This window comes from Haliotis asinina, chromosome 12, assembly GCF_037392515.1.
Source record: "Haliotis asinina isolate JCU_RB_2024 chromosome 12, JCU_Hal_asi_v2, whole genome shotgun sequence".
NCBI lineage: Eukaryota > Metazoa > Mollusca > Gastropoda > Lepetellida > Haliotidae > Haliotis > Haliotis asinina.
Window position 1 is genome coordinate 53,673,622 of NC_090291.1, and position 24,830 is coordinate 53,698,451.

At 41.2% G+C, this 24,830-nt stretch overlaps 2 protein-coding genes across 2 annotated transcripts in view; one reads left to right on the top strand and one right to left on the bottom strand.

The window, feature by feature from the left end:
- LOC137257570 (uncharacterized) overlaps positions 1-5,159 on the top strand; it is a 57,093-nt gene extending 51,934 nt beyond the window's left edge. Inside the window, exons 27-28 of the mRNA XM_067794895.1 lie at positions 285-1,214; positions 1,684-5,159. Of these exons, the coding sequence (XP_067650996.1) occupies positions 285-1,214; positions 1,684-1,796 (1,043 nt within the window). The 3' untranslated portion in view covers positions 1,797-5,159. The remainder of the gene's footprint in view (positions 1-284; positions 1,215-1,683) is intronic.
- A 1,264-nt stretch (positions 5,160-6,423) lies between these two features.
- On the bottom strand, positions 6,424-16,068 carry LOC137258477 (uncharacterized). The gene is made up of 5 exons (XM_067796162.1): positions 15,897-16,068; positions 12,394-13,188; positions 10,777-11,494; positions 8,912-9,593; positions 6,424-6,699 (listed from the first exon to the last, which is right to left on the bottom strand). Exons 2-5 carry the CDS (start codon positions 13,166-13,168, stop codon positions 6,682-6,684), a joined length of 2,193 nt encoding a protein of 730 aa, XP_067652263.1. The 5' UTR covers positions 13,169-13,188; positions 15,897-16,068; the 3' UTR covers positions 6,424-6,681.
- Positions 16,069-24,830: the final 8,762 nt, after the last annotated feature.

The following is a 24,830-nucleotide window of genomic DNA, read 5'->3' on the forward strand; positions in this document are numbered from 1 at the left end:
TAGTTGTCGCTCATTATGAGGATAAGGAGGGTTTGATTCCCAAAATGGGTAAAAAGTGTGAAGGGTGTTTCTGGTGTTATACAACTATATATTGGAATACTGCTAAGGGTGCCTTAAAACCATGCTCATTCACATCTGTTTGGAAAGTGTTTGTCTTGCATCTGTCAGTACAGCATCCAAGTCATACACATACCCTGTCTCACATAACCCACAGTGTATTAAGCACAGACATCTTGCTAACAGAGATACACATGTGATATCCTCATATTACTCTGTGACTTCAGATACAAGTCCTGCTATGAGAGCCCCTTACCACTCTGTCATCAAGTCTGAGCATGCTCAACACACAGGCAGGCTAGTTTGTGAGGAAAGGCAGACCAATGTCAAACTAACATCAACATGTTACATACCAACAGAGACCTCAACTAGTAAGCTTCTAGCCCAGCACCTCCAGGAGTCCACTTTGTCAACAAAGACTGGAGTCTTTGCTTGTGGAAATAAGTCTGGAGGAAGTGAATTCTCTCTTCATGTTCCTGATCCAACCCAAGTCACTGCTTTCACAGAAGCCAGTGGTGTTGGAGGAATGTCTTACAGTCACATGCTTGACAAACAAACTGTACAACAGATCAGTCCGCCCGATAATACCAGACAAACACCGACAGTTGCTGCTACACGCAGTGTTCAGTGTCCCAAGACAGGTACAGCTGCAGTTATTGTACCAGTTACCATGACAACTGCTTGGAATATTCAGTGTCCTAGGATAGGTACCACAGCAGTGAATGTACCGGTTACCATGAGGACTGCTGGGAATCTTCAGTATGCCAGCACAAATTCTACTGCAGTGAATTTGCCAGTTACTATGACAACTGCAGGAAATGTGACATTTAACTCGACAACTTCAGTTCCAGGATATGTTCATTGTCCCAGACCATGTACAGCTGCAGTTAGTGTACCAGTTGCCATGACAACTGCAGGGAATGTGCCCTTTACGAGGACAAGCACAGCTTCAGTGTATGTGCCACATAACGAGACAACTTCATGGAATGCCCCACCAGGGAACAGTCATGTCATACCAAAGCGCCACAACAAACTGTGTCTGAATGCTAAGAATTTGAAAAGACCTGCATCATTCATCCAATCAGTAGCTCTTCCTGGAACAGTTCCAATCAAGCAGGAAGCAGGTGATGAGCAACTGAAGAAACCCAGGCTCCAAGGTGAGTTTCCTCCTTCATCTTGCACTACAGCAGAGATGCCAGCTGCTTTGAACCCTCTGTGTTTGTTACATATTTGAAATTTCATTACCATTTCTTCCCAAATGCGTATGAATGATACATCAATGTAAAGTTGATATTTTTTCACCTGTAAGGAGAGAGGTTTAACCTTGCCCCATTTGCATCCATCTAGCTGACAGTTCTGTGTGGAGACTATGTTATTGTGTCTGTCTATTAGTGACACTTGAATTACTGTAGTCATTAAGAATCTATGTGATAAATATATGAACTGAGTTTCCGGAATTACATGGTGGTATTGTACTGGAGACAAGTCATGTATGTGCCTAGGTTTCGGAACGTATCACAGAATGTTTCCACCATATCTGGGGTTAGATGAGAGAGAAGCCAGAACTATGAATCTACTATAAGAGAATATATTTACTCTAAAAAAAAATGCATTTTTATGTTGAAGTTGATGAAGTATTGGACTTGACAGGAGATTCTGATGGTGATACAAGTAGCAACCACCACTCCACCAACTGCAGCAGCAGCGATGACGACGATGACCTGCCTTCATATCTTTGATAAGGAATGCCTTTGTCTGAGGACATTCAACTGCTTCAAGCTTGGTTCAGATGTTTTGTCAAGATTTTAGTATTTTAGGTAAATTGATTCTTACAGTGAGTGCAATAGTTGATTGTATTAGGTTATGTGAACCAAAATACATGCAAGTCTGCTGTCCAGAGACTGCTATATGGTGCTGAAGTCAAATCAAAATCCAGTGATGGAGACTTAAAAATATTACAGGAGTCAACCAGTTTCTGGGCCCCATTCCTCAAACCAACCGTAGCTCTAAGATGATCATAATACCCATACTTAAGCATAGACTTATGACTGTGGTAGCGCAATGCTTTGAGGAACACGGACAGGACTGTGATCCTCAGGCAAATGGGTAATGAATAATACTGACAGGAAATGTGCAACATACAAAACATTTTTAGTTTCCGTTAAGTTCTGGACATGTTTAGAAATACCATAATTTCTAAACCTGATTCAAACAAACCATTGTGCTGGTCTAGTCTGACTATGTTTAGTGACTTAGGGATTCTGTCATGGTCCTTGAAGAGATAGGGCAATTTTCATAACTAAAAAGATTTAGTATTGTGTCATATCAAAAGATATTGTTCAGAATTGAAAACGTTTCTCATATTTTCAGGATGAGGAATGCTTCTTGCTTATTTTTTTGCTGGGTTGCAAGTACATTATGCAATATCTGGTTTGGGGGATACCAGGAAATGTATTATTGATTATTAGAGTGTGTCTTACTCACTTAAAGTTAATGTCTTTGTTTTGAAAAAGCTGCTCTTATGTACAATATGTGCTCAGGAGCATGTATTGGGAATGGGACGTTTATTAGGTTGAATTCAGTATTAAGTAAGAAATAGATAGTAACTTCATGTTGTTACGCTGTGTTCCTTTAAGCGCTCACTGTACAACTTCATCAGAAACATGTAATCTTTTTAAGATCCGACAATCATACAGGATCCCACAATCATACAGGATCCCACAATCACACTACTGTCCATACCTTCTAGAAAACATTGCATTTAGTATTACAGAAAACACCTCTGTAGCTCATTCTATGATTTTTAATGAGAGAAAATGTTCTTGGAGCTTCCTTGTAGAGTCTTCACTACCATTTGATTTATGAAGCAATGTTTTACTTACTGTGTGTAAATTTCACAAGCATCTCCCCTCCATCTGTGTCATTTTTCTGAATGCCCATTGAATTAATTACAATGAATACAGTTTTGTTGTTCATTGCAGCTGATCACAACATCATGTGGTTTTACCTTTGGAAACTGTCACAATCATTATTCATTGATCCATTAATTGTTGTATAGTCACCACACAATATAGTTTGTCACCCTGGTTACAGGGGCTTGATATTACAAGGCTAATGTTTGTGTGCATTCATCTTACAAAGACTTTAAGTCACCACTTTTTAGGTACAGCCTTGTGTTGTTACATATGTATACATGTGTATATATGTAAATAGACTACACATTATATCTTGTTAGTGATGTGGTCAGTGAACCCAATCTGACATAGCGATGACAGTCAAGTAAATGTTTCCATGATAAAGTTTGACACCCCTAGACCAAGGCAACTTTACTGTTGTAAACAGTTGGTATTATTGTATTCCTGTAACCATGGTTACTGATTTAAAGAACTGAGAACATTTCAGTAGATGGCAGCTTTGTTGATTCACAAAGGTATGCTGATTTACCTGTTGTCTGTGACTTGTGCCCCACACCCAGAGGCTGAGTCTAGTGAACACACAGTCTTGGAAGCTCAGCTAATGATCGTCCACATGATAGTGCTACATTTTGGTGACATGATTCTGTCAGCTGTGATTGGCACACACAGTACCAATGCCAAGTACTGCATGAAGACGGACCGATACAGATATAATGAATGTCCATAAAGAATGATTACTTGAACAATGGCATTATGTGATATAAAGAACACATATTACGCATGTATCTGTATATTATCAATGTTTTACATGAGGATCAAATACGGCAGTATGCATGCCTTTGACTTCCAATACATTCTAAAGGGAAGTATTTTGTTATATATGTTATTGTGTTAAAGCTACCTTAGCATTGGCCATATAGATGACTTTAGGTGAAGTGACATACAGTATTGAAATACAATGTATGTGTGAGTCGTCACATGTTGTGCCAACTGATTTACAGCCTTTAGTGTTGAAACGTGTTCCAACATGAAAAGACTTGTATCTTAATTGACCCCATGAAAATCCGGGTTAGAACTGGTCCGATTAGTCAGAGTAACCTCCCCTTCAATACACATTGGTTAACATGAACAGTCAAATGTAGATATTGTCAGACCTTGGCATCGTAATCAAGAAAGACAGGAAGTGTTCATTGTTGAAAGTCAGACTGTGGACAAACTTGAGGGAGACAGTTGGGATTGTATACACCCATTTGAGGTTTACCTGAACATAGTCCTCCAGAGTCCCAGAAACGCGGACTCTTGACTTCGTGTAAGATTGTGATACTGCATCAGTGAGACATGGTCACATACTTTACTACAGTTGTGCTTTTCCTTGCATGTTTATTAAAGTCTGTGATTGAATTGTTTTGAGTGATTGAACATATATTACCTTACATAATTATAACTTCATAGTGTTTTCATAAATATGAAAAAGGTAATGAAAAATTGAAAGGATGATTTTTTTTATTTAATATAACATTGTTTGGTTATAAACATTTGTTTCAAATATTTTGTTTCAGTTGATGATTTTAGTTTTGAAAGTATTGGCTGTGTAGGGGACTTATTTTGATCACACATTAATTGGTCTGCATTCTACTCTGAAATATTGTTATTGGGATATCGACACATTAACACCACTTGCATGCTCATGATAGTCAATACAGGACATGGCAGAATGTGCTTGTCTGTAATACTGACACTTGTGTAGGGCTGACACCCACACATCAGCTGTGTTTACAGTATGGAAATGTTAGCAGCTGAAGTTCAAGACTGTATACATGGCTTACCATGATGGTGCACAGTTCTGAAACCTCCCTCCTCTCTCTCTCTCTCTTTCTATCTATCTATCTATCTCTCTCTAGGAATGTCACATCATCTATTTAAGGCTCACAACCTTTTTTTATATTTACCTGTCTCACCATCAACCAGGTACAACCCAAATTGTCTCATTGCCACAACAAAACTGTGATACTTCCAGACACTGGCATCTCTTACATGCATCATGATGGTATGAAGAGAAGTGTTTCAGTCTAATCAGCTTTCATTTCTTATGCTGAGTAAGTATTTTTGTTTGTACATCGTTATACCAATAGTTTCTATTTTATATATCACATAATGACACATAAATCATGTAATAAATAACCAGTTGAAGGACGGTGTCTTTGTTGTGTTTAAAGCAGCATTAGATTCTATTTACAAAATGGTCTGAAATTTTATTGTGTGGATGATAAAGCAGAGGAGTCGTGAATGGCAACCTGTGAAGATCGAGTCAGAATTGATCTTCAGCAACCCATTCTTGTAAGAGGTGACTAACAAGATCGGGTTGTCAGTCTTGCTGACTTTGTTGACATGTCATCGTATCCTCTTGCGTAGATTGATGCTTATGTTACTGATCACTGGATTGTATGGTTCAGACTCCGTTAGTTTTTAGACTGCTACCATGTAGCTGAGATATTGCTACAACCCATGAATTACGTTGTTGCTGTCTTCTAGTGGTCCAGTGCCAAAATATGACCCTTGTTGCCTTGGCTGACACTGAACGTAAAGGAGATTAAACCGTTTCACTATAGCATATGAGAATATTATCCACTGCAGGTACTGCCTGAGCTGGCAAGTTTATATCAATAGGGTTTCTTGCACCACCAAGGACATCATCTAACCACTGATGGTAGTAGATGTATTGTGTCATCCCACCCAGATACGAGTATGTACCACACTTGAACATACCCTCACAGTGAGTCTAGTATTGTGCCGGTTTCAGCAATATTCCAGCAACATCTCCACTGGAGACACCCCAATGGATTTCTCACAGTGAATATAAGTGGGGAATCAACCCGGGTTCTCAGTGTACGGAGCAAACACTTAACTGACTTAGCTATGGCCAAGCAGGATAAGAACACGTACCTTGTCTAAAGTCGTTTTGTATTGTTTTACATGTGACCTGATTAACACAACGACGAGAACAGAATGTATCAGTGAGGTTAGCATACCATGGCATACTAGTTAAACATGTACACCGGAATCAGTGATGCAATCACCACCTTGTCCCTTCGGAGCAGAGTGACAACGAGGGCCAATTGTGCGTCTTTGGAATGATGCGTCAAGGGGTCAAATCGCCTCCGTTCCTTTACCTGGGCAGAAAGGGCGGTGGGGTAGCCTAGTGGTTAAAGTGTTCGTTCGCGTTCGAAGGTCTGTTTTCGGTTCCCCATATGGGTACAATGTGTTAAGTCCATTTCCGGTGTCCCCCGCCATGATGTTGCTGGAATATTGTTATTAGCGGTGTAAAACCATACTCACTGTGCCGACCTTGGAGGCAGTCTAAAATTAAAGATCTGTGTTCTGGAAACGTCAGGGGTCTGTTGAGCTAGATACTAACAAACAAACGACCGTCGGTTCAGCACAAACACGGGAGTAGGGAAACATGTTTGTTTTATTTCAATAATTCAAAGTAAAACAATGATAAAGATTTTTAAGTCGTAAAGATATCACACAATAAAACATTGCACCTGTTCGTTAATTTATACACAACCAATCAAGCCACCATCAAACACTAGGCAAGTCTACTCTCACACGAGGAAAACCATACCGGCCGGAATGAACCCAGGGAGTACAATGAATAAACAACACACGCTTGCACTGCCAAATTTCTGTTAGATACTCCACAACATTGTTAGCTAGTTAAAGTGATCTGAAAAAAAGAACAATTCAATAGATATTAAACAAATATGTGCATTGTTATATATACACTAAGTCATATGATGACTTGTACGCAGCATGTCAAGATATTAGTAATATTAAACTATGTTATAGTTAGACTGATATCTTTGGAGTGCGTGAAATTGGCAATGTTCGTGAATATATGAGAAAAGAGGTGAAAATATTAAAGGAATTGTGTTAGGGAGTCGTGATTGAACTATGCTGCAATAAACAACAAATTTAATGGAACTGTCAACAATTCCAAACAAGTAGTTACCTTTAAGCATAAAATGGATGTATGCCTTGGCATAATGTTCCCAATAATCCCACATCACGCTAAAAATACACCGCACTAACAACTGGAGTCACACTAGGAATGGCTAAGGAAACGGTAAACAGGTATATCACACATACATGCGTACGCACACGCACACGCACTCGCACTTTCACAATACACACATAGGGTGCGGTTGGGGTGAGCGCACTGTGGAGATACACGGAGTGAGGGGTCCACTTGAGGTGACGGGTTGTAAAGATAATTGGGTGAGAGGTAGACAGATATGTGGCCTGAAGCCTCAAATCCATTCTAGTTAAAACTGCTTCCTTCTAGTCAAACGGATACACTGATATATTACAACATTCACCAGTAATTCATGAATTTCAAACGTATTCCAAAAGAACCATCTTATCTACCTTCAGCTGATGGATGATAATTGTCTCTGATTGGACTTTTCTATACAGTCTAAAAAACCTTTGTGTACAGTGTGATGTCCTTCATACCCCATAATATTAGAATAGGTAAATGTCTTCACACTATATCGTATATTTTATGTACAAACGTTTTCCTGTAATAGGATATTTTTGTATCTACCAACAAACACTGACATTAAATTGTTTGAAACTAAAGAACATTGCCAAAATGTATATTATTTTCAAACATTTAACGTGTGGAAAATAGTGCAATACAAAATTAAAGATGGCACCGCGTATTCATAACTCTGCAACAAGGTGATGTGTGACCATTGGTGTATGTGTGTGTGCGCTAAGAAGGATTTGGAGGAGATGAATTTTGAAAACAAATAGTGTTATATGATGTTGATTAAAGCTTGGATGTGACTGACTGAACACGAATATTATTGATAATAAATATTTTCCAAAAGGCAACTCCAAATGCTGACAGCAAACATAAGGTAGTGTCATCCTCAAAATGTGGATTTATCTGGCTCAGTTAATGTAGAACATTTTATTATGCCTGGTATTTCCATTGTTTATTGCTTGCATTATGAGCTTATGCTCCCTATCTTTGTAAGGATCCGTTGTCACAGACTTCAAATTCAAATTCCTGGATTTGTAGGCATCAAACTATGATCCAAGTCCACGGCCTGTGTCACTTCCGGTTTTCTCTGACATCAAGCTGACATCTGCAGGCCGTGATAAATAAAACAAATACTGTCTACAGCAGCTTTACACACAAAAGACATCACAGTCTGCCATACAACTTACCGATTGTATGGCTGTAAACGACACATGGACCAACAGTATTTCACACGGGTATTTCAGATGCAACACATACACCCAGAGGATGATCATGATCACGTGACTGAACCAAACCTTAATGCAGGTTGCTGACAAAAACACACAAACAGCAGGTGTGGACAAACGTGGAGATACAACAGTTTGGTGAAGGTCACACGGAATCCATGGCAGGTATTGGACAAACACACAGTGGTAGATAGGGAAGGGCACACGGGACGGTGGAGGAATCAGGAGATCCAAAAAGTGGATTTTGTCGGACACACGGGATCCAAAGGCAGGCTGTTGAATGACACACGGGATAGTGCAGTTGGTTCTTGACACACACGGAATCCTACAGCAGGCCGGTGACACACGGGATCCCACAACAGGTTTTTGACACACGACATCCTACAGCAGGCTGTTGCCCACACAGAATCCTACAGAAGGCTGTTGCCACAAACAGAATCCTACAGCAGCAGGTTGTTGACACACAGGATACTACATCTGGTTGTGACACACACAGGATCCTATAGCAGGCCGTTCACACACAGGATCCTATAGCTGGTTATGACACACACAGGACCCTATTGCTGGTTGTGACACACAGAGGATCCTACAGCGGGCTGTTGACACATACGGAATCCTATGGCTAGTTTTTGAAAACCAGGATTCTACTGCAGCTTGTTCACCTGTGAGTGTTCCGTCTGACAGATGATCTTATGGCCTTGCTTCCACGCCTTCTTCTGACAGGCCACCGAGCAATACCAGGCTCGGTGACATTTTCCACATGACGGGAACTTCTTGCCCTCTTCAACCTTCATCCGGCATGTTGTACACGATGTTGCGTCGTCACCTTCAAACTGACATCGCAGACAGTGACACCAGAAGTTGAAGGACTTGTACAGCCAAGCGCGCCGTAACTTCCGTGGCATGGAGGTGTCGATGTATGTAGTGAGAACCTCTTCGCCTTTCTTCACGTTCCGTTTGGCGATTACAGCAACACCAGGTGTGTTGTCAGCACAACGGCCGTCGCGGACCTCCACGTTGTTGTAACAGGAATGGTTCAGACAGGCATGGAGGGCAAACATTCCCGTGAAGGCTGACTGTTTAGGATTCTTCTGCAAATATTTGAGCATCTTCAGACCACGTGGGTCACCCTTGTTGGCGATGTTTGTGAGGAACTTCTGGTACGGTGTGATGTAGGAAGTGAACATCTGAAGGTTACACGTTGCCTGGTAGTAGCGACCGTTGAATTCTGCCTCCGTTATTTCGTAGCTGATACCGTCGCCGCAGTTCTGGAAGATTTCCTGAAACACCTTGACCATATCGGGCATCCTGTCTGTTGCCTTCGTACACCCAAATGCTATGAACCTGCCGCAAGACAAAATAGAGGAGAATGAAAAGACATCTGCTAACACGTGAACTTCAAAAACATTCTCAGATTATGTGTGTTCTTCTTTTATGGAATTACTTGGTCAAGTTACAAATAACAAAATAAGCGTCAGTGTGATGAGATGATAAATTTGAATCCAAATGTTAATGGAAAATTCAAGAAAATACCTTCGTAAAAATACCGGTACCTACGCAAAGGCGATATTACTAATGCGTGGACAAGCAGACACCATATTTGGATTGAGTTACATATGATATTCCATCTGATACACGGATTCAAAGTACGTGGAAGGATGGAAGGCGACCAAATACTTTAAAGGACATCTTTTTGTCACTAATGACACCTGGCATGTGAGACATGTGAAGACAATATTCAAATGCAAGAACATTCTTATAAAGTAGCATAAAACCCTACTCCCTTACATGCTATTGATTGCAAATGATGTGAGCAAAGTATGGTCTTTCAGTGACACCCATTTTGACTCAAAACCATAGGAGATGATTCCTGGCAAGTCTCAATCCCTGGAATCACGGCTTGATATGAGGGCGGGTGAGTGAGTGAGTGAGTGAGTGAGTGAGTGAGTCTGTGAGTCTGCGAGTCTGCGAGTGAGTCTCTGTTTGAGTCAATGAGTGAGTGACCGACTGGATCGAAAGACACTTTAACAAACCAAGAAACAAAACCAAGCGCTTGATCTGAGCGCCCGGTCATTCACCACAGTATGGGTCAGAGGTTTGTGATGCAATAATTTTGTTGAATCTAAAATCCATCCCCTATTGCTTTTCATTTGTTCATGAAAAATGAAAATGAAAAATTGTTCTCTTAAAATGATTGATGAAGTATTTTCTCTTTATCAGTTTTATTACCTCCCTAAAATATGTACAATCAAGTATTACCGACCCGCCAAACCCAACCCCAACGTATGTATTGTCACGTATAACCTTCCCCTATACCCACTGGTACAGCCATTCGTACAGCTGGTCTAGGGACCCAATCCAGCATGTTCGCAGCACTTTGCTAAAGGTAAGCCTATGGTCAAGTACTGAGTTACGATATGTCGTGAAGTTTATGGATCTGATTACTTAGGTTCACTTTGCTGGACGTTTGTAGACAGTGGCATGAAACAACGTGCACTCATTTACTCTTCATCAAAACCTTAAGTACCTCCTAAATGGGGCTTTGGCTTTTGCCCATTGTTCTGCTGATGGTTGTGTTAGACCTTCCGATCTCATCATGGTCTTGGCGTCCTGTACAATGGTCCCCCAGATCCTGGCAAGGACCAAAGGACTATACGATCCCAGCCATACATCGTCCTTTCTTCCGTCCGCTTGGATCTCAACGCCTTTATTGGCTACCAGGTCGTATAGCCGCTTGGCAGCAGGGTTCCTGCCAGGACATATGACCTCGTGGTACTTGGCCCAGGACTCTTTCTGACACTTGACACTGCAGTACTTCACTCTCTGACACTTGTCACACAACACAGGGGTGGTATCGGGCCACAGCTCCTTCACCAGATCTTTCATTGAATCATCAAACAAATCCATGGCTTCCCCAAAATAGTCTTCCGGGGGCAGCAAGGACATGGCACAATGGTGACACCCAGGTACAAAATAGTTGTTGAGACTTTCAGACAGGACAACTGGCTTGTCTGTCAGGCACTCTGCTCCTTCTTCAATGTCCTCTGTGGCAAATATAGATCGCCCAAACTGACCAAAGTCCACTTTCACGGGAACGTTCTGTGTGAGAGGACCGTACAGTCTCTCGGTGCGAACTTTCTGGAATAAGATGGCCGACTCCTCGTCCTTGTTGTCACTGATCTTAGTTGCCTTCCGGAACCAGAACTCCGAGGACACTGGCAGCCCCATTTTCAATTGGATTTGACCTGAAACAAGTCACATGTGGAAAAAGTTCAACGTGTTCAACAAACTGAAGCTCATTCAGACAGGTAACACGTAGGCCCCACACAGTGTATGTGATTACTTTATTAAGTATTTGGTATTACATGCGATGCTTCTTGATAATCTATAAAGAGATTAAAGGAAAAATCACCTTTCCATCCTATGTTTCTGTAGTAAATCCAGTTAGTGTATGCTACATGGAAAGTTTGTACTCAACGTGTTGATATCGACTTAATTACAAGCTTTACCCTGTCGTTGTCGCAACAAACACTTTGCCGATATATCTGTAATCTGTGCAAATGAGGCCCCTTACTGAGAAGCGGTATCCCGCGAGGTATATCAGCACTGACGACATCGTATCTTGCATATGGCTGGCTACCAACGTTTGGTAAAGGAGGTGCCTCTGTTTTAAGCTTATGTGGGAAGACGGTTTGATTTACCCACTGTGGGTTCATACACCTACATAAAACTCATAAGGATCCGGGTTAGGATTGGTTTTCAGTAGTATATGTTTATCTTCAGAGGCAACTAACGGGATCATGTGGTCAGGCTCGCTGACCTGATTTAATAGATGTCATCATATCCCATTTGCGTGGACCGATACTCAGGCTTTTGATCACTGGATTGTCTGGTCCAGGCGCCATTATTTACTGACCTCTTCCAAACAGGTGGAATACAGCTGAATGGGCCTTGTACAGCCAAACTACATATATAGAGGCTATATCAAGCCGTAAACCTCAGAACGAATTTACAAGTCATACTCATTTGTAGATCAACCAGTAAATTTTTATTGGTGGATCACGTCATTAACAGCCCTTAATGTTGAAACCTTTAATGTGAATCGGTTTTCACCCAAACTCCCTTCGCTCATATAACGACCTACCTCCCTGTTTCCAGACCTCAGCAGACCGACTTTGTGGTGGGATAGCATAGAGATCGCGGAGGGAGTCTTCTCGTTGTGACCTGTCCAGAAGAACCTCTGCCCTCAGTTGCCGATACAGAACATTGCAGGGGTCAATCGCCACAGCTCTGTCACACTCCTGAAGAGCATCCCCCGTATTGCCTCCAGCGCGGTATCGTATCGCCATGGCAGCATGTTTGGCGGCATCCTCTGGCTTGGTGTTGGGTATGGGTTCTGCGATCTCCTGGTTATTGCAGATCTTGTACTTCTTGTTGAGGATCTCCTGTTCCATCTGATAGAGCTCCTTGTCTCCAGGATAGGGATCCTGAGTACAGAACTTCACTGCACTGTATGTCGGCTCATCAACAGACTCTTTCTCGTGTTCCGCCATGATGGCTGCTTGTAGTTTCTTGAGTTCATCAGTCACAACTGGATGCTTAGGATCAACCTTCAGTGCATCCTTGTAATATCTGAATGCTTTCTCAAAAGACTTCGTCCTCGTCGCAGCCCTACCACAACAAATGCAGGCATCAATATGGGTGGAATCCATGCTGTGGGCAGCCTTGGCGTCATTGAAAGCCAGATTGTATTCTTGGAGATCGAAGTAGCACCTGGATCGTCTGAGGAGAAGTTCAATGTCGTCCTGGTTTTCTTCAATGAGTTTGGAGTATTTCTTGAGGGCACTGTCAAGCTTGTTCTCTTTATAGAGTATGTCTGCCTCTTGTAGAGCCGCCGTCGTACCAGCTGGGTCCGTCATCGTGCTGGATGGGAACTTACCTGAAGTTATAAGTTTCACAAATATAGTTGTTCTGTGAAATTCGTGAATGGTGGTGTAAATATAAATATTACTTGCTTGAATGAATGAATGTAAATGTGGCTAGCCTATCGTTTAAACAGTCTCTTGTTGGGTAATAGCCAGCTTTATAGTCTGTGGCTGGAGCCTTACAAAATTCAGTCAATTAATTGCACTTCGTGGTTAAAACGTTCGCTTGGTACGCCAAAGACCTGGATTCGATTCCCCACATGGGTACAGAGTGTGAAGCCTTTTCTGGTATCCTGCCGCGATATTGCTGGAATGTTGGAAAAAACTCACTCACTCACTCATTCACTCACTCACTCCTCAGTAGTAGAAGTAGTAGTAAGTTGGTTGTATGTTTTCTCATTCTGTTTAAATATTCAAAAGTAAAAACAATATTTCACAGCTCATCTTCCATATCTTATACCTAAACTCTCAGACAGACACTTCCATCCCACCACATCCCAACCCGAATATATAATGAAATCCTCATACAAGTCTTACGTACGTCTAGATTTCTTGAGTTCAGGTCATAAGGATTATCTCGGCTCCTATATTTCCATCTGAACGGTACAGTCTCTTCATGCTTGACCGCCTAGCAATTACCTCTTGTCTGTACGTAAAATCTCTAAACTAGCCTGGCTTCAGTGATGGTCCTAATAGCGGTAAAGGAGCCCCACAAATGTCCGCCCCGGGGGAGATGTAAGTCTAGATAGGATTGGGGAAGCTGGGCAGGTGGGGGTTGAGGGGGAGGTTGGGTGGGGGAGAGAGATAGCTGACATTTAATAACTGGCCAGATGCTGTAGCTCCGACTATGGGAGCATTGTCGTCCTTAAATCTTGAAATCTGGTGCCCTGTTTGGGCTGGACAAGATTGCGTTTTCTTCCTGAAAAGTTTACAAGCGCGATTGGTTTACTAGTATTCGGTTTTAAGAAGAAATGGAATTCTGAAACCTTAGGTCTACACATTAAGCCGTGAAAACTACTAACAGGACACAAATATTGTAATAACATGAAGCGCCACTATTTTTATGAAGATTCAGTTGTATTGGTCTGAAAAGTGTTGGGTGACTGGTTGTATCGTCTTAACTCACTTAAACGTTCAAAATTTGATATACATGTAAAACACGCTTTGAATGCAGCTCGTAAGTACATGCTGAAAGTTACTTTTGCAAGTGAGCAGATTTACATGCATTAACGTTTAAACGCACAAGTACTTGTACAATAATCCGATATTACACTCTTTCTGGTGCACTATCATATTAAACCTGTACAGTGTGACTCTAGTTTTGAGCCTTAGCTATGAGACAATACCCATGAATGAAACATGTTCATAACATACCCTAAGTGGGCCTCTCAAAGAACACACTCCTGATTTTACTGGCATATCACTACTGCAAGACAAGTAAATATTTGGACAAGTGAAAGAATTTCAGGAAATCCTGGGCTGATGGATTGCAGTGATAGCCCAGCAGTGTTTCAAGACAAGCCCCCATGAAATATTAGTAAATGTCGGTCCACCAACAATAAACACTGAAGATCTGTGCTTACAGTCTGAGAAACAACACGATTAGGGATTAATGAGAGTATCTCCCCCAAACACTCCCTGCCCCGCTGTCTTTCATCAACACCAACCATGCATGCACCTCTCTCTCTCTCTCTCTCTCTCTCTCTCTCTCTCTCTCTCTCTCTCTCTCTCTCTCTCTCTCTCTCTCTCTCTCTCTCTCTCTCTCTCTCTCTCTCTCTCTCTCTCTCTCTCTCTCTCTCTCTCTCTCTCTCTCTCCAACCAGCAAACAGCGATAACACTATCTGCCATTTAGGTTCCACGTACGGAGACAGAAGCTAATTGAACTAATCCTCTAGATACTACATGTCTACACCCCTGTTTTATCACGTGCTATCAGGCCGATGAAAGCTGAACTACCCCTGTACATCAACTGCGGTGACCCAGACGCGGAGATACCGAACATTTGTTCAATAGATGGAGCGGGAGTTTCACACTGCACACCGTCCCAACATGTGGAACTTCAAAGCCGAACCATGCTAAACACGTGTTTCACTACGCCTGGTATACACGTCGCTTTACTACTACTCCGCGTATAAGCATTTACTGTGATATCCATCATGAAACTGTCGTAACGTACTTGTTGAGCATCAACCATTCTAAGCTTCAAAAGTACTCAGTGATGAAAATAAAACATATTTAAGATTAAAAATACTCGGTGTTGAAAACCAAACATGTCAAACTATGCGGCAGTATTCACGGGATGATTTAGGATCATGTACAAATATCAAATAGAGGACTCATAGTCTGATTCTACCGTTAATATCAAGAGAAGCTTCTAAATTGTAGATGTTAGATGACATCATTCTCCTGCATGGAAGTTGTGCTGTAGTGAAGGAAAGTTTAGTACATGATGGCGAGCAGACGACATTGTTATCATCCGTTGGCTGTATCTGTATATCTCAGTCATGGTGATATGTCGTCTGCTACACGATCGACTTTCGAATTACTTGCGTTAGTCAATATAACCCACGCCGTTCCCACAGTCTCAGCTTACTTCTGACACCAACCCCAGTACTGCATGTTCCGAGGTAGACATGCTGTACTATGTATAGTGTCAAGCTTACACCCCTCGCTCCTGCTACAAGTTGTACATACACACATTCCGATCAGAAAAAACACCCACCTTCCAGTGTACCCTTGGCCCGGAATACTGATTGGGAATGCTCTTTGCTGTGTGTTGTCGTTGACGGAGATGTGGTCAGGGTATGGTCACATCATGGGTGAATCTCCTCGTGTGCCGCTGCATGCCGTGACTAACGCCGCCGCATCTTCCTCCCATATCGCTGCTGAAGGAGCACACTGCGATGGTGCAGATGGGTCCGGTTACGTTGCCCCATGGGAAGCTCCCCCGGCAGACACGGGGGAGGGGGGTAGCTCTCACCACTGGCACTGAACACAGATGGAGGGGAGATGCAGGGGGTAGAGCAGGGGGTGTGTAACATGTGCTCATCAACCTAGCAGGGTCCCGCAATAAATGATGTGATCACAAATTAGCATAATGAAAAACTGAACGCGGGAATTCTTACTGGATTTAAAATTTGTGTTCCCTTCACTGATGAATAATTGACAGAAGAAGAAGAACAAGAAGAAGAACAGGAAAACAACGGAAAGGAGACACAACTGTACACTTGGGACAGGATATAAACACTATAAAACATATTGCACGAATATGATTGTATGATGGATATTTTAACATTATGAATGTAGGAGACAAATTATATCAATATTGTAGATACATGTACTGACTGATGAAATACACAGTTTTTGTAATATGATATATTTTCTGGGTACAAATACTGTTTACCAGGTAAACACCACGTGATCAGATCAATTTCCCCAGTATTGAAATGTATTACGTAATTTGCAGCCCCACATAACACATCCCGTTCAGGTTTTCTTGTGAGTGCACTTCCTGAGGTCATCAGCATGAACAAAGTGAGAGTATTTTCTACCTTAACCTGCTCATTTAGATCCTCGTTTCACTTGCTGGTCTGTCTACGTAATGTAGACGCCCTGTACCTGGATCACTACCCCTCACCCCCGACACACACACATCCCCCTATGAACATCACACATGGTCTCTCATTACCTATACCTGATTTTTTTTAATTAATGAAAAACAAACAAATTCATCAATTTTGCATTCGCATTCCTTACATAAATGTTACTCTGTCCGTCAAACTAAGAAAGACTGTAAATATGGCTATAAACTGCTGGACCCGCTCCTGTTGGTACAGACACCTTAATTGCATCACACCAGTCACCAGGGACCGGATTGTCTGCAGACGACCTGGACACAAGGAACACGATTTCTCACATAGTCAGATGTTAATGCGACTGTTAGTGCAGACGACCTGAACACAGGTAACATGAAGGACCGAATTCCCGGCTGGTTCCACGTGAATGCAATTGTTACCTGACTGTAGATTATTCTCAACATCCAAGTCGAGGCAGGGATAATTGGTTACAACTGGACTTCACTGACCTGCATTTGTCGACTGGGCGATTGTAGTTGGGGTAGACTGTCAGTCTCACACTACCCAAAACGTAGCTCTATGAACAGCCTGCTTCTTCCTCAACGCACTTGTAAGCTAAAATAATCAAGTTCCTGTTCTGTTACAGAACAACAACAGTTATTAGTGAGTGAGTCAAGTTTCACGCCGCACTCAGCAATATTTCAGGTATATGTCGATTTTCTGAAAATAATCGAGTCTGGACCTGACAATCCATTGCGCAGTTGTGAACCGATGACATCTGTCAACCAAGTCAGCGAGCCTGACCACTCGATCCCGTTAGTCGCCTCTTAAGACAAGTATGGTCGCCTTTTATGGCAAGCATGGGTTGCTGAAGACCTATTCTATCCCGGATCATCACAGGTCACAAGAGTTATTAAATCATCTTAAGACAATATAATGAAAAGCAGACAGAGACTTTCTTCACTCTTTAACAGCAATAATCTGGACTTACCGAATGTTATACATATAGTATGAGGTTCCAGAGATGCGTTTGGTTCAGAATCTGTATGTCCCACACATACTGTGCCTCTGTCACACACTGGCTGTGTCTGTATGGAAACAGTTCACTCAATAATGCAGCGCAACATGCTGCGGCTCAGCACATAGGTAATTTACTGTCAAAGGTAAAAATCAATTCAAGACTGCGCTGCACACTACTGAATCACATTCATTATTCGTCAGGTGTCGCAGTGACATTTGTACACGCGAGCTCTGCAGACAAGTGTCTCTGTCCCTGAAGCCCCTTCCCCTAGCCCGTTCAGATATCCAAAAGTTCTAAATGAAACAATTCTAAATTTCCCCAGATTCTGAGGCTAAATTAGTAAATTTAATCATACTATAATGATAGAGTTATCAAATAGTGTCATTTGACTACAGCCGTGTGTGCAAAAACAGGCTCAGAGCAGAAACGTACGTCTGAAGTTTGCTTGGAGGGTCTGACATTAATCATTGATGAAGCAAACAATTCGTCCATGTATAGGCAGTAAATGTAGTTCCTGTCACAGGTGATTTACCTGGTCGTGATGCAAACTTCACCTGATTGTTTAATCAAGGGTACTAGTCAAACCGAAAGGGAACAAAATGCCCAAGCAATGCCCCGGGTTTTTTAGTCAAATTGCCCAAAGCAGTCACAAAATGATGAAGTACATGCTATATATGAATATGTTCTACTACCTTTGATAGTACCTTGAAAAATTCTTCATATAAATTATTAGTAAATAGGTTCCATTTACTAGTAAACCCATAAGAGCTAATGAATATTACTGTATAGACAACACTGTAATACCAATTATTGTACATGGTTTTAATGATCATGCTTTGATGTACAAGAATTAAGTGAAATGCCTGTATAATCACACTAATACACTAGAATGATGTAAGTTTGATCTATGGGCATAGGGAAAAGAACACATTTCTGTTCTGCTTGGTTGGCATTTTAGAAGCTGGTACCCTTAATCACAATATTATTGACAGTTCTATGTATTATGTGATGAAAGAACACACGTAACCAAACGGAGCGTCCCTGCTGATTTCTCCCATTATCACCACGAACATTTATTGGACTATTGAATCCTTTAGACATGGGTTGAAGCAGCACTGAGGACTCTCTGGTACAAGCACAGTGGCCGTATGCTGCTACAGCCGTGTACATGTTTGTTGACCTTTCGTGTGATGACGACATTGGTGACAATCCCTGAACAGATGACCCTTCACACAGTCAGGTCACGGGCTCCTTTCACGAAGCAACCTTTACTAAGGTTAACCCTAACAGCCATTCTTTAACATTGCACTAAGGTTACCTCAGTGGCCTAGGATCACCTTTCATCTTTGTGAAAGGATGCCCAGGTATGACATGGTGGGGTCCGAATCCCATTTTGACAACGCCGAAAGTTATAGACTGGGGTTCCGTTGCACAAAGCATTCTTTAGCCCAATCCCAGTCCTAAGGCTACGTTATGGTATGGGAGTTACGATCATCTCAACGTTAACATCACTTAATACAATAGCACCCACATGTCGAAAGTCCGGGGATTCCACTCCATGACACAGGAGGAAAATAGAGACCAGGAAACAAATGAGCACGTGTTTGGTGCTGAGAAACCTAGAAATATTACCAGGGAGAATCACTGATTTGAAGACACAGTCTCTACGCTTGCTCCACTCTCTCTTATCTGACGGGGTTTTAAACACCACATGAGCAAGGTCAAAGTTGAAAGGTCATGGGTATTACCCGGAGGTGTTCGTGTGCCATATTTTTAAAGTGGGCTTACATTCTACTCTGAAAACCGCACATGAAACACCAACATTGCCTAACAAAACAGACACAAGAATTATCTTTTTTTCCAAACTGTCTTCATAGCTAGGTTCGGTCCAGGAGATGGGCATTTACTTCAAACCTCAGTAAACCCTTGCTTCTCATGGCAAATATTCAACCGCTTGCTTTTCGGATGATTTGTTGGAAAAGAATGTTAATTTGGCTGAAATATGTATATGCACCAAGAAAATATGGGATATATGCGTGACTTTGTTACTATGGTATGCATGGACGCATGTGATGATGAAGCATACACATAGCAGATGAAGAATATACACGTAAAAGATGAAGAATATACACGTAAAAGATGAAGGATATCCAAATGAATGGTAAAATATATTCACATCACAGGTGACAGGTATACACGTAACAGATGGGGAATGAAAATTATATACACGTTGCAGTTAATGCACAAACACCTACCAGCTGCCTTCGTCTGACAAACAGAACATTTATCATTACGGAACACTGTCTGATTCCTAAACTGAGCTGTGAGATGCATGAAATAATAATGTATGGATCTAAGTCGGCGCCTTGCCTACAGTTACAAAAGGCCCCATTCGCAGTGTTTTGGCGCTGAAATGTCTCAGGCTGAATTTGAGTTATTGCCTTGCTTCATGTTCTGCATGCCCTCACTAGGGAACCACATGGTATTTCACGGTTAGGACTGGTCTCCAGAAAACCGTGGCCAGCAACATTCCGTCCCGTCACTAGTTCCTAGACGTACATAAAGAAGCCCCCAGTCCTGCTACTGCTGGAAAATACTCTATAGGCATTTACAGCATAAAACCATATCACTCACTCGCTAAAACACAAAACAAGTGGTATATTTATATCAGGGTTTGTGTGACACTAAGGTGATCGTAACTCTCACAACTTACGAGTGAGTGAGTTTACTTTTACGCCGCACTCAGAAATATTCCAGCTAGGGTCTGTACATCGTAGTGATGAACATCCAGTCAATACATCATGCGCATCGATCTGCGCAGTTGGGAAACAATGACATGCGTCAACGAAGTCAGCGAGCCTGACCACCTGTCCCCGTTTGTGGCCTCTTACGACAAGCATGGTGTTCCTAACTCCCAAACCTTAACATAGACTTACGACAGTCGTAGGATTAAGGTGATCGAACTCCTATTCCTTAACATAGACTTACGACAGACGTAGGATTAATGTGATCCAACTCCTGTATCTTAACATTGATTTATGATAGTCGTGACACCAAGGTTGCTTCGCGTAACGCTAATAGGCATGTAATGTATAATGTGCTATTTTAGGCAAAGTGATATCGATATTTGTGGTCATGTTAGGTTCATGATGAACTTTCTGACTGTGCACAACCAGTACCATGATAACATTTCTTGATGTCACCTATAAGAAAGATACGTCACTAGAAGCGAAACGAAAAAACGTAAGAATTTTAAAAACGTTTCCGCTCCGTGTAACTGATGCACGTGTTGCTCAAATACAGTATATTGTTTTCTGCTATCCATTTATATATCTTTTTCCTCTGTTTTGCTTGTCAAGCCCTGTGAGGTCAAGGTCGAGGAAACTATTCGCTGTCACAGCGGTAAAATCTACTATCCAGTTAAAACATGATTTCTTTCGAATATGCACTTAAAGCTACTTTTGATTCCGTTTGTATTTCTGGCAGATACTACACTGCCTGGGGAGGGCATGGGGAAGGGATGGGATGTAGATTTTATCATCTTATTCTGAGTAACTATCAGCTTGGAAGCTAGTAGAGATTGTGACAAGCATGCCTAATGGTTCAAAGCCCCACAGTGATGTCTCTTGGGGCAAATCCGAGAAGATCTGTGTTAGAAATGATCTTCAGTAACCCATGCTTCTTGTGACAGGCGACTAACAGGTCAGGCTTGCTGACATATTTGACACATCGGTTCCCAATTGCCTAGATAGGTGCTCATACTGTTGATAGCTAGATTGTCTGGTCCATACTCGATTATTCACAGACCACTGCCATATAGCTGGAATATTGCCGAGTGCTGCAAAACACTAAACTAACTCACACACTCCTGGGTCAGTGCATAGTGGCCAAAGCATCACACTGAAGACCCTGGTTCGAAGCCCTACATGGGTAAAATGTTTGAAGCACATTTCTGGTGGCCTGCCATTGCAGTGTAAAAGAAACACATTCACTCTGTTGTGTCGGTCACTACACTTCGGGCCATACATATTTATTGCTAGACATTACATGCTTTGTGAGTTGGAAGGACTAGCATCATTGATGTGACGAATGTCAGGAAATCAACAAAAACTCAACATCATCATGTCTGTAACTGTGACTTTTTATCTTATTCTCAATATATATGTATACATATTTAACAAACATTTGTTCAGTCATAGAAAATCTGATTGTAAATAAAACTGATAAATCTTGCAGATGACAAAACCATGTACATATCTAACACCAGGTGTCTGACAACAGAAAACATGTACTGGTATATATAGTCTGGTTCATAATTATTGAGAATTTTTCTTCTTACTTTGAGCTATCCTAACACCTCAACTGATTCACTGATACTTAAAACTAAGTAATGGTATAAGGGAGGTAACTCATCTTGGCCTACTGAGTATAGTACAATTAGAGTTACCTCCCCTGAATTTGTAGCAGACGTCATTTTCCTCAGCACTGTCAACAATGTCTGCTGAAGATAAAAGAAGGTTGATTTTTGAGTTGTGTAATCAAGGAATTGATGATGTAAATACATTGGCAGAGAGAACAGGAACTCCTCTTTCTACTGTGTATAGGATTAGAAGAATTTTAAAGAGGGAAAGGATTTTGGGCACCAGAAAGGAGCAGGGAGACCCAGAAAATTGGACTTCTCAGATCGCGTCCGACTGGGAATTTTAGCGTCTAAAAAGCAAAGGGCAAGCATCTCCAACATCAGGTATGAAATGATAGAAAGGGGATCAACAGTTGTATCAAAATCTACAGTTAGAAGAAATTTGATTGATCTTGGATGGGAGAAAAACACTGGAATTCCTTCTCCTCTCATGAAACAAGAACATAAAGACAGGCGTGTTGAGTGGTGTTTGGCACATGAAAACTTTGACTGGGAAAATGTGATTTTTACTGATGAAAACTCAATATGGGTATATCCCAATAATGTGAAAATATGGACAAAGTCTGCGTCAGCACCGTTGTATCGACGACCTAAATACAGCCCAAAGTTTCATGTATGGGGAGGGATATCCTTATTAGGAACGACCCCGCTGTGTGTGTTTGAGGGAAATCTGACAAGTCAACGCTACACAAACATATTAGATAATTTTCTCCTTCCAAGTGCACATGTGTTTTATGGAAATGACTGGATTTTGCAGCAAGATAATGATCCTAAACACACCGCAAAACATGCCAAGCAGTGGTTTCAGGAGAAAAATGTGACTGCATTACCATTTCCTGCGTATAGTCCTGACTTAAATCCCATTGAGAACATTTGGGGGATGATGAAGGAATGTGTGAATCAAAAGGGGTTGACAAAAATTGAAGACATGAAGAGAGAAGTGGTCCGATACTGGGACAGCATAACTCACGAGACACTAACCTCTCTGATAGGAAGTATGCCTACCCGTCTTAGACTGTGCCGTGAAGCTCAAGGAGACTTGATAAAATATTAAATTGTTACCTACACAACATGAAAAGGTCAGTTCACTTTCACAATACATTCAATTTTATCTGATTTGTTCTCGTTTAATAATATGAAATGCTTAAGCTATTCTCAATAATTTTGAACCATACTGTATATGATCTTTGCAGATCAACAACTTTGGTCTATGCTGTCAGCGAGTTATGGCAGAAACAGAGCAGGAGATCCTCTGTGTTAGTTACTGCCCACATACCATCTGTTGACAGTAAAGGAAATGTGTATACACACTCTATAATGTTCTACGCACCCCCTCTGGATCTGCCTATGCATCTCATACACTTGCAGTTTTGAACCACTGCTCAATATGGTTTAAATGAGAAAAAAGTAGTCTTTAATTTCAAACGGAAATCTTAACACCCCTTATGACTAGTGTTGGAAATTGGTAAACATCTCATAACTGATGACTGGTTCATTACAATCTATCAATCATCGAAAATTGGTAAACATCTCGTAACTGATGACTGGTTCATTACAATCTATCAATCATCGAAAATTGGTAAACATCTCATAACTGATGACTGGTTCGTTACAATCTATCAATCATCGAAAATTGGTAAACATCTCGTAACTGATGACTGGTTCATTACAATCTATCAATCATCGAAAATTGGTAAACATCTCATAACTGATGACTGGTTCATTACAATCTATCAATCATCGAAAATTGGTAAACATCTCATAACTGATGACTGGTTCGTTACAATCTATCAATCATCGAAAATTGGTAAACATCTCGTAACTGATGACTGGTTCATTACAATCTATCAATCATCGAAAATTGGTGAACATCTCATAACTGATGACTGGTTCATTACAATCTATCAATCATCGAAAATTGGTAAACATCTCGTAACTGATGACTGGTTCATTACAATCTATCAATCATCGAAAATTGGTAAACATCTCATAACTGATGACTGGTTCGTTACAATCTATCAATCATCGAAAATTGGTAAACATCTCATAACTGATGACTGGTTCGTTACAATCTATCAATCATCGAAAATTGGTAAACATCTCGTAACTGATGACTGGTTCATTACAATCTATCAATCATCGAAAATTGGTGAACATCTCATAACTGATGACTGGTTCATTACAATCTATCAATCATCGAAAATTGGTAAACATCTCGTAACTGATGACTGGTTCATTACAATCTATCAATCATCGAAAATTGGTAAACATCTCGTAACTGATGACTGGTTCGTTACAATCTATCAATCATCGAAAATTGGTAAACATCTCATAACTGATGACTGGTTCATTACAATCTATCAATCATCGAAAATTGGTAAACATCTCATAACTGATTCGTTGCAATCTATCAATCATCGAAAATTGGTAAACATCTCATAACTGATGACTGGTTCGTTACAATCTATCAATCATCGAAAATTGGTAAACATCTCATAACTGATGACTGGTTCGTTACAATCTATCAATCATCGAAAATTGGTAAACATCTCGTAACTGATGACTGGTTCGTTACAATCTATCAATCATCGTAAATTGGTGAACATCTCGTAACTGATGACTGGTTCGTTACAATCTATC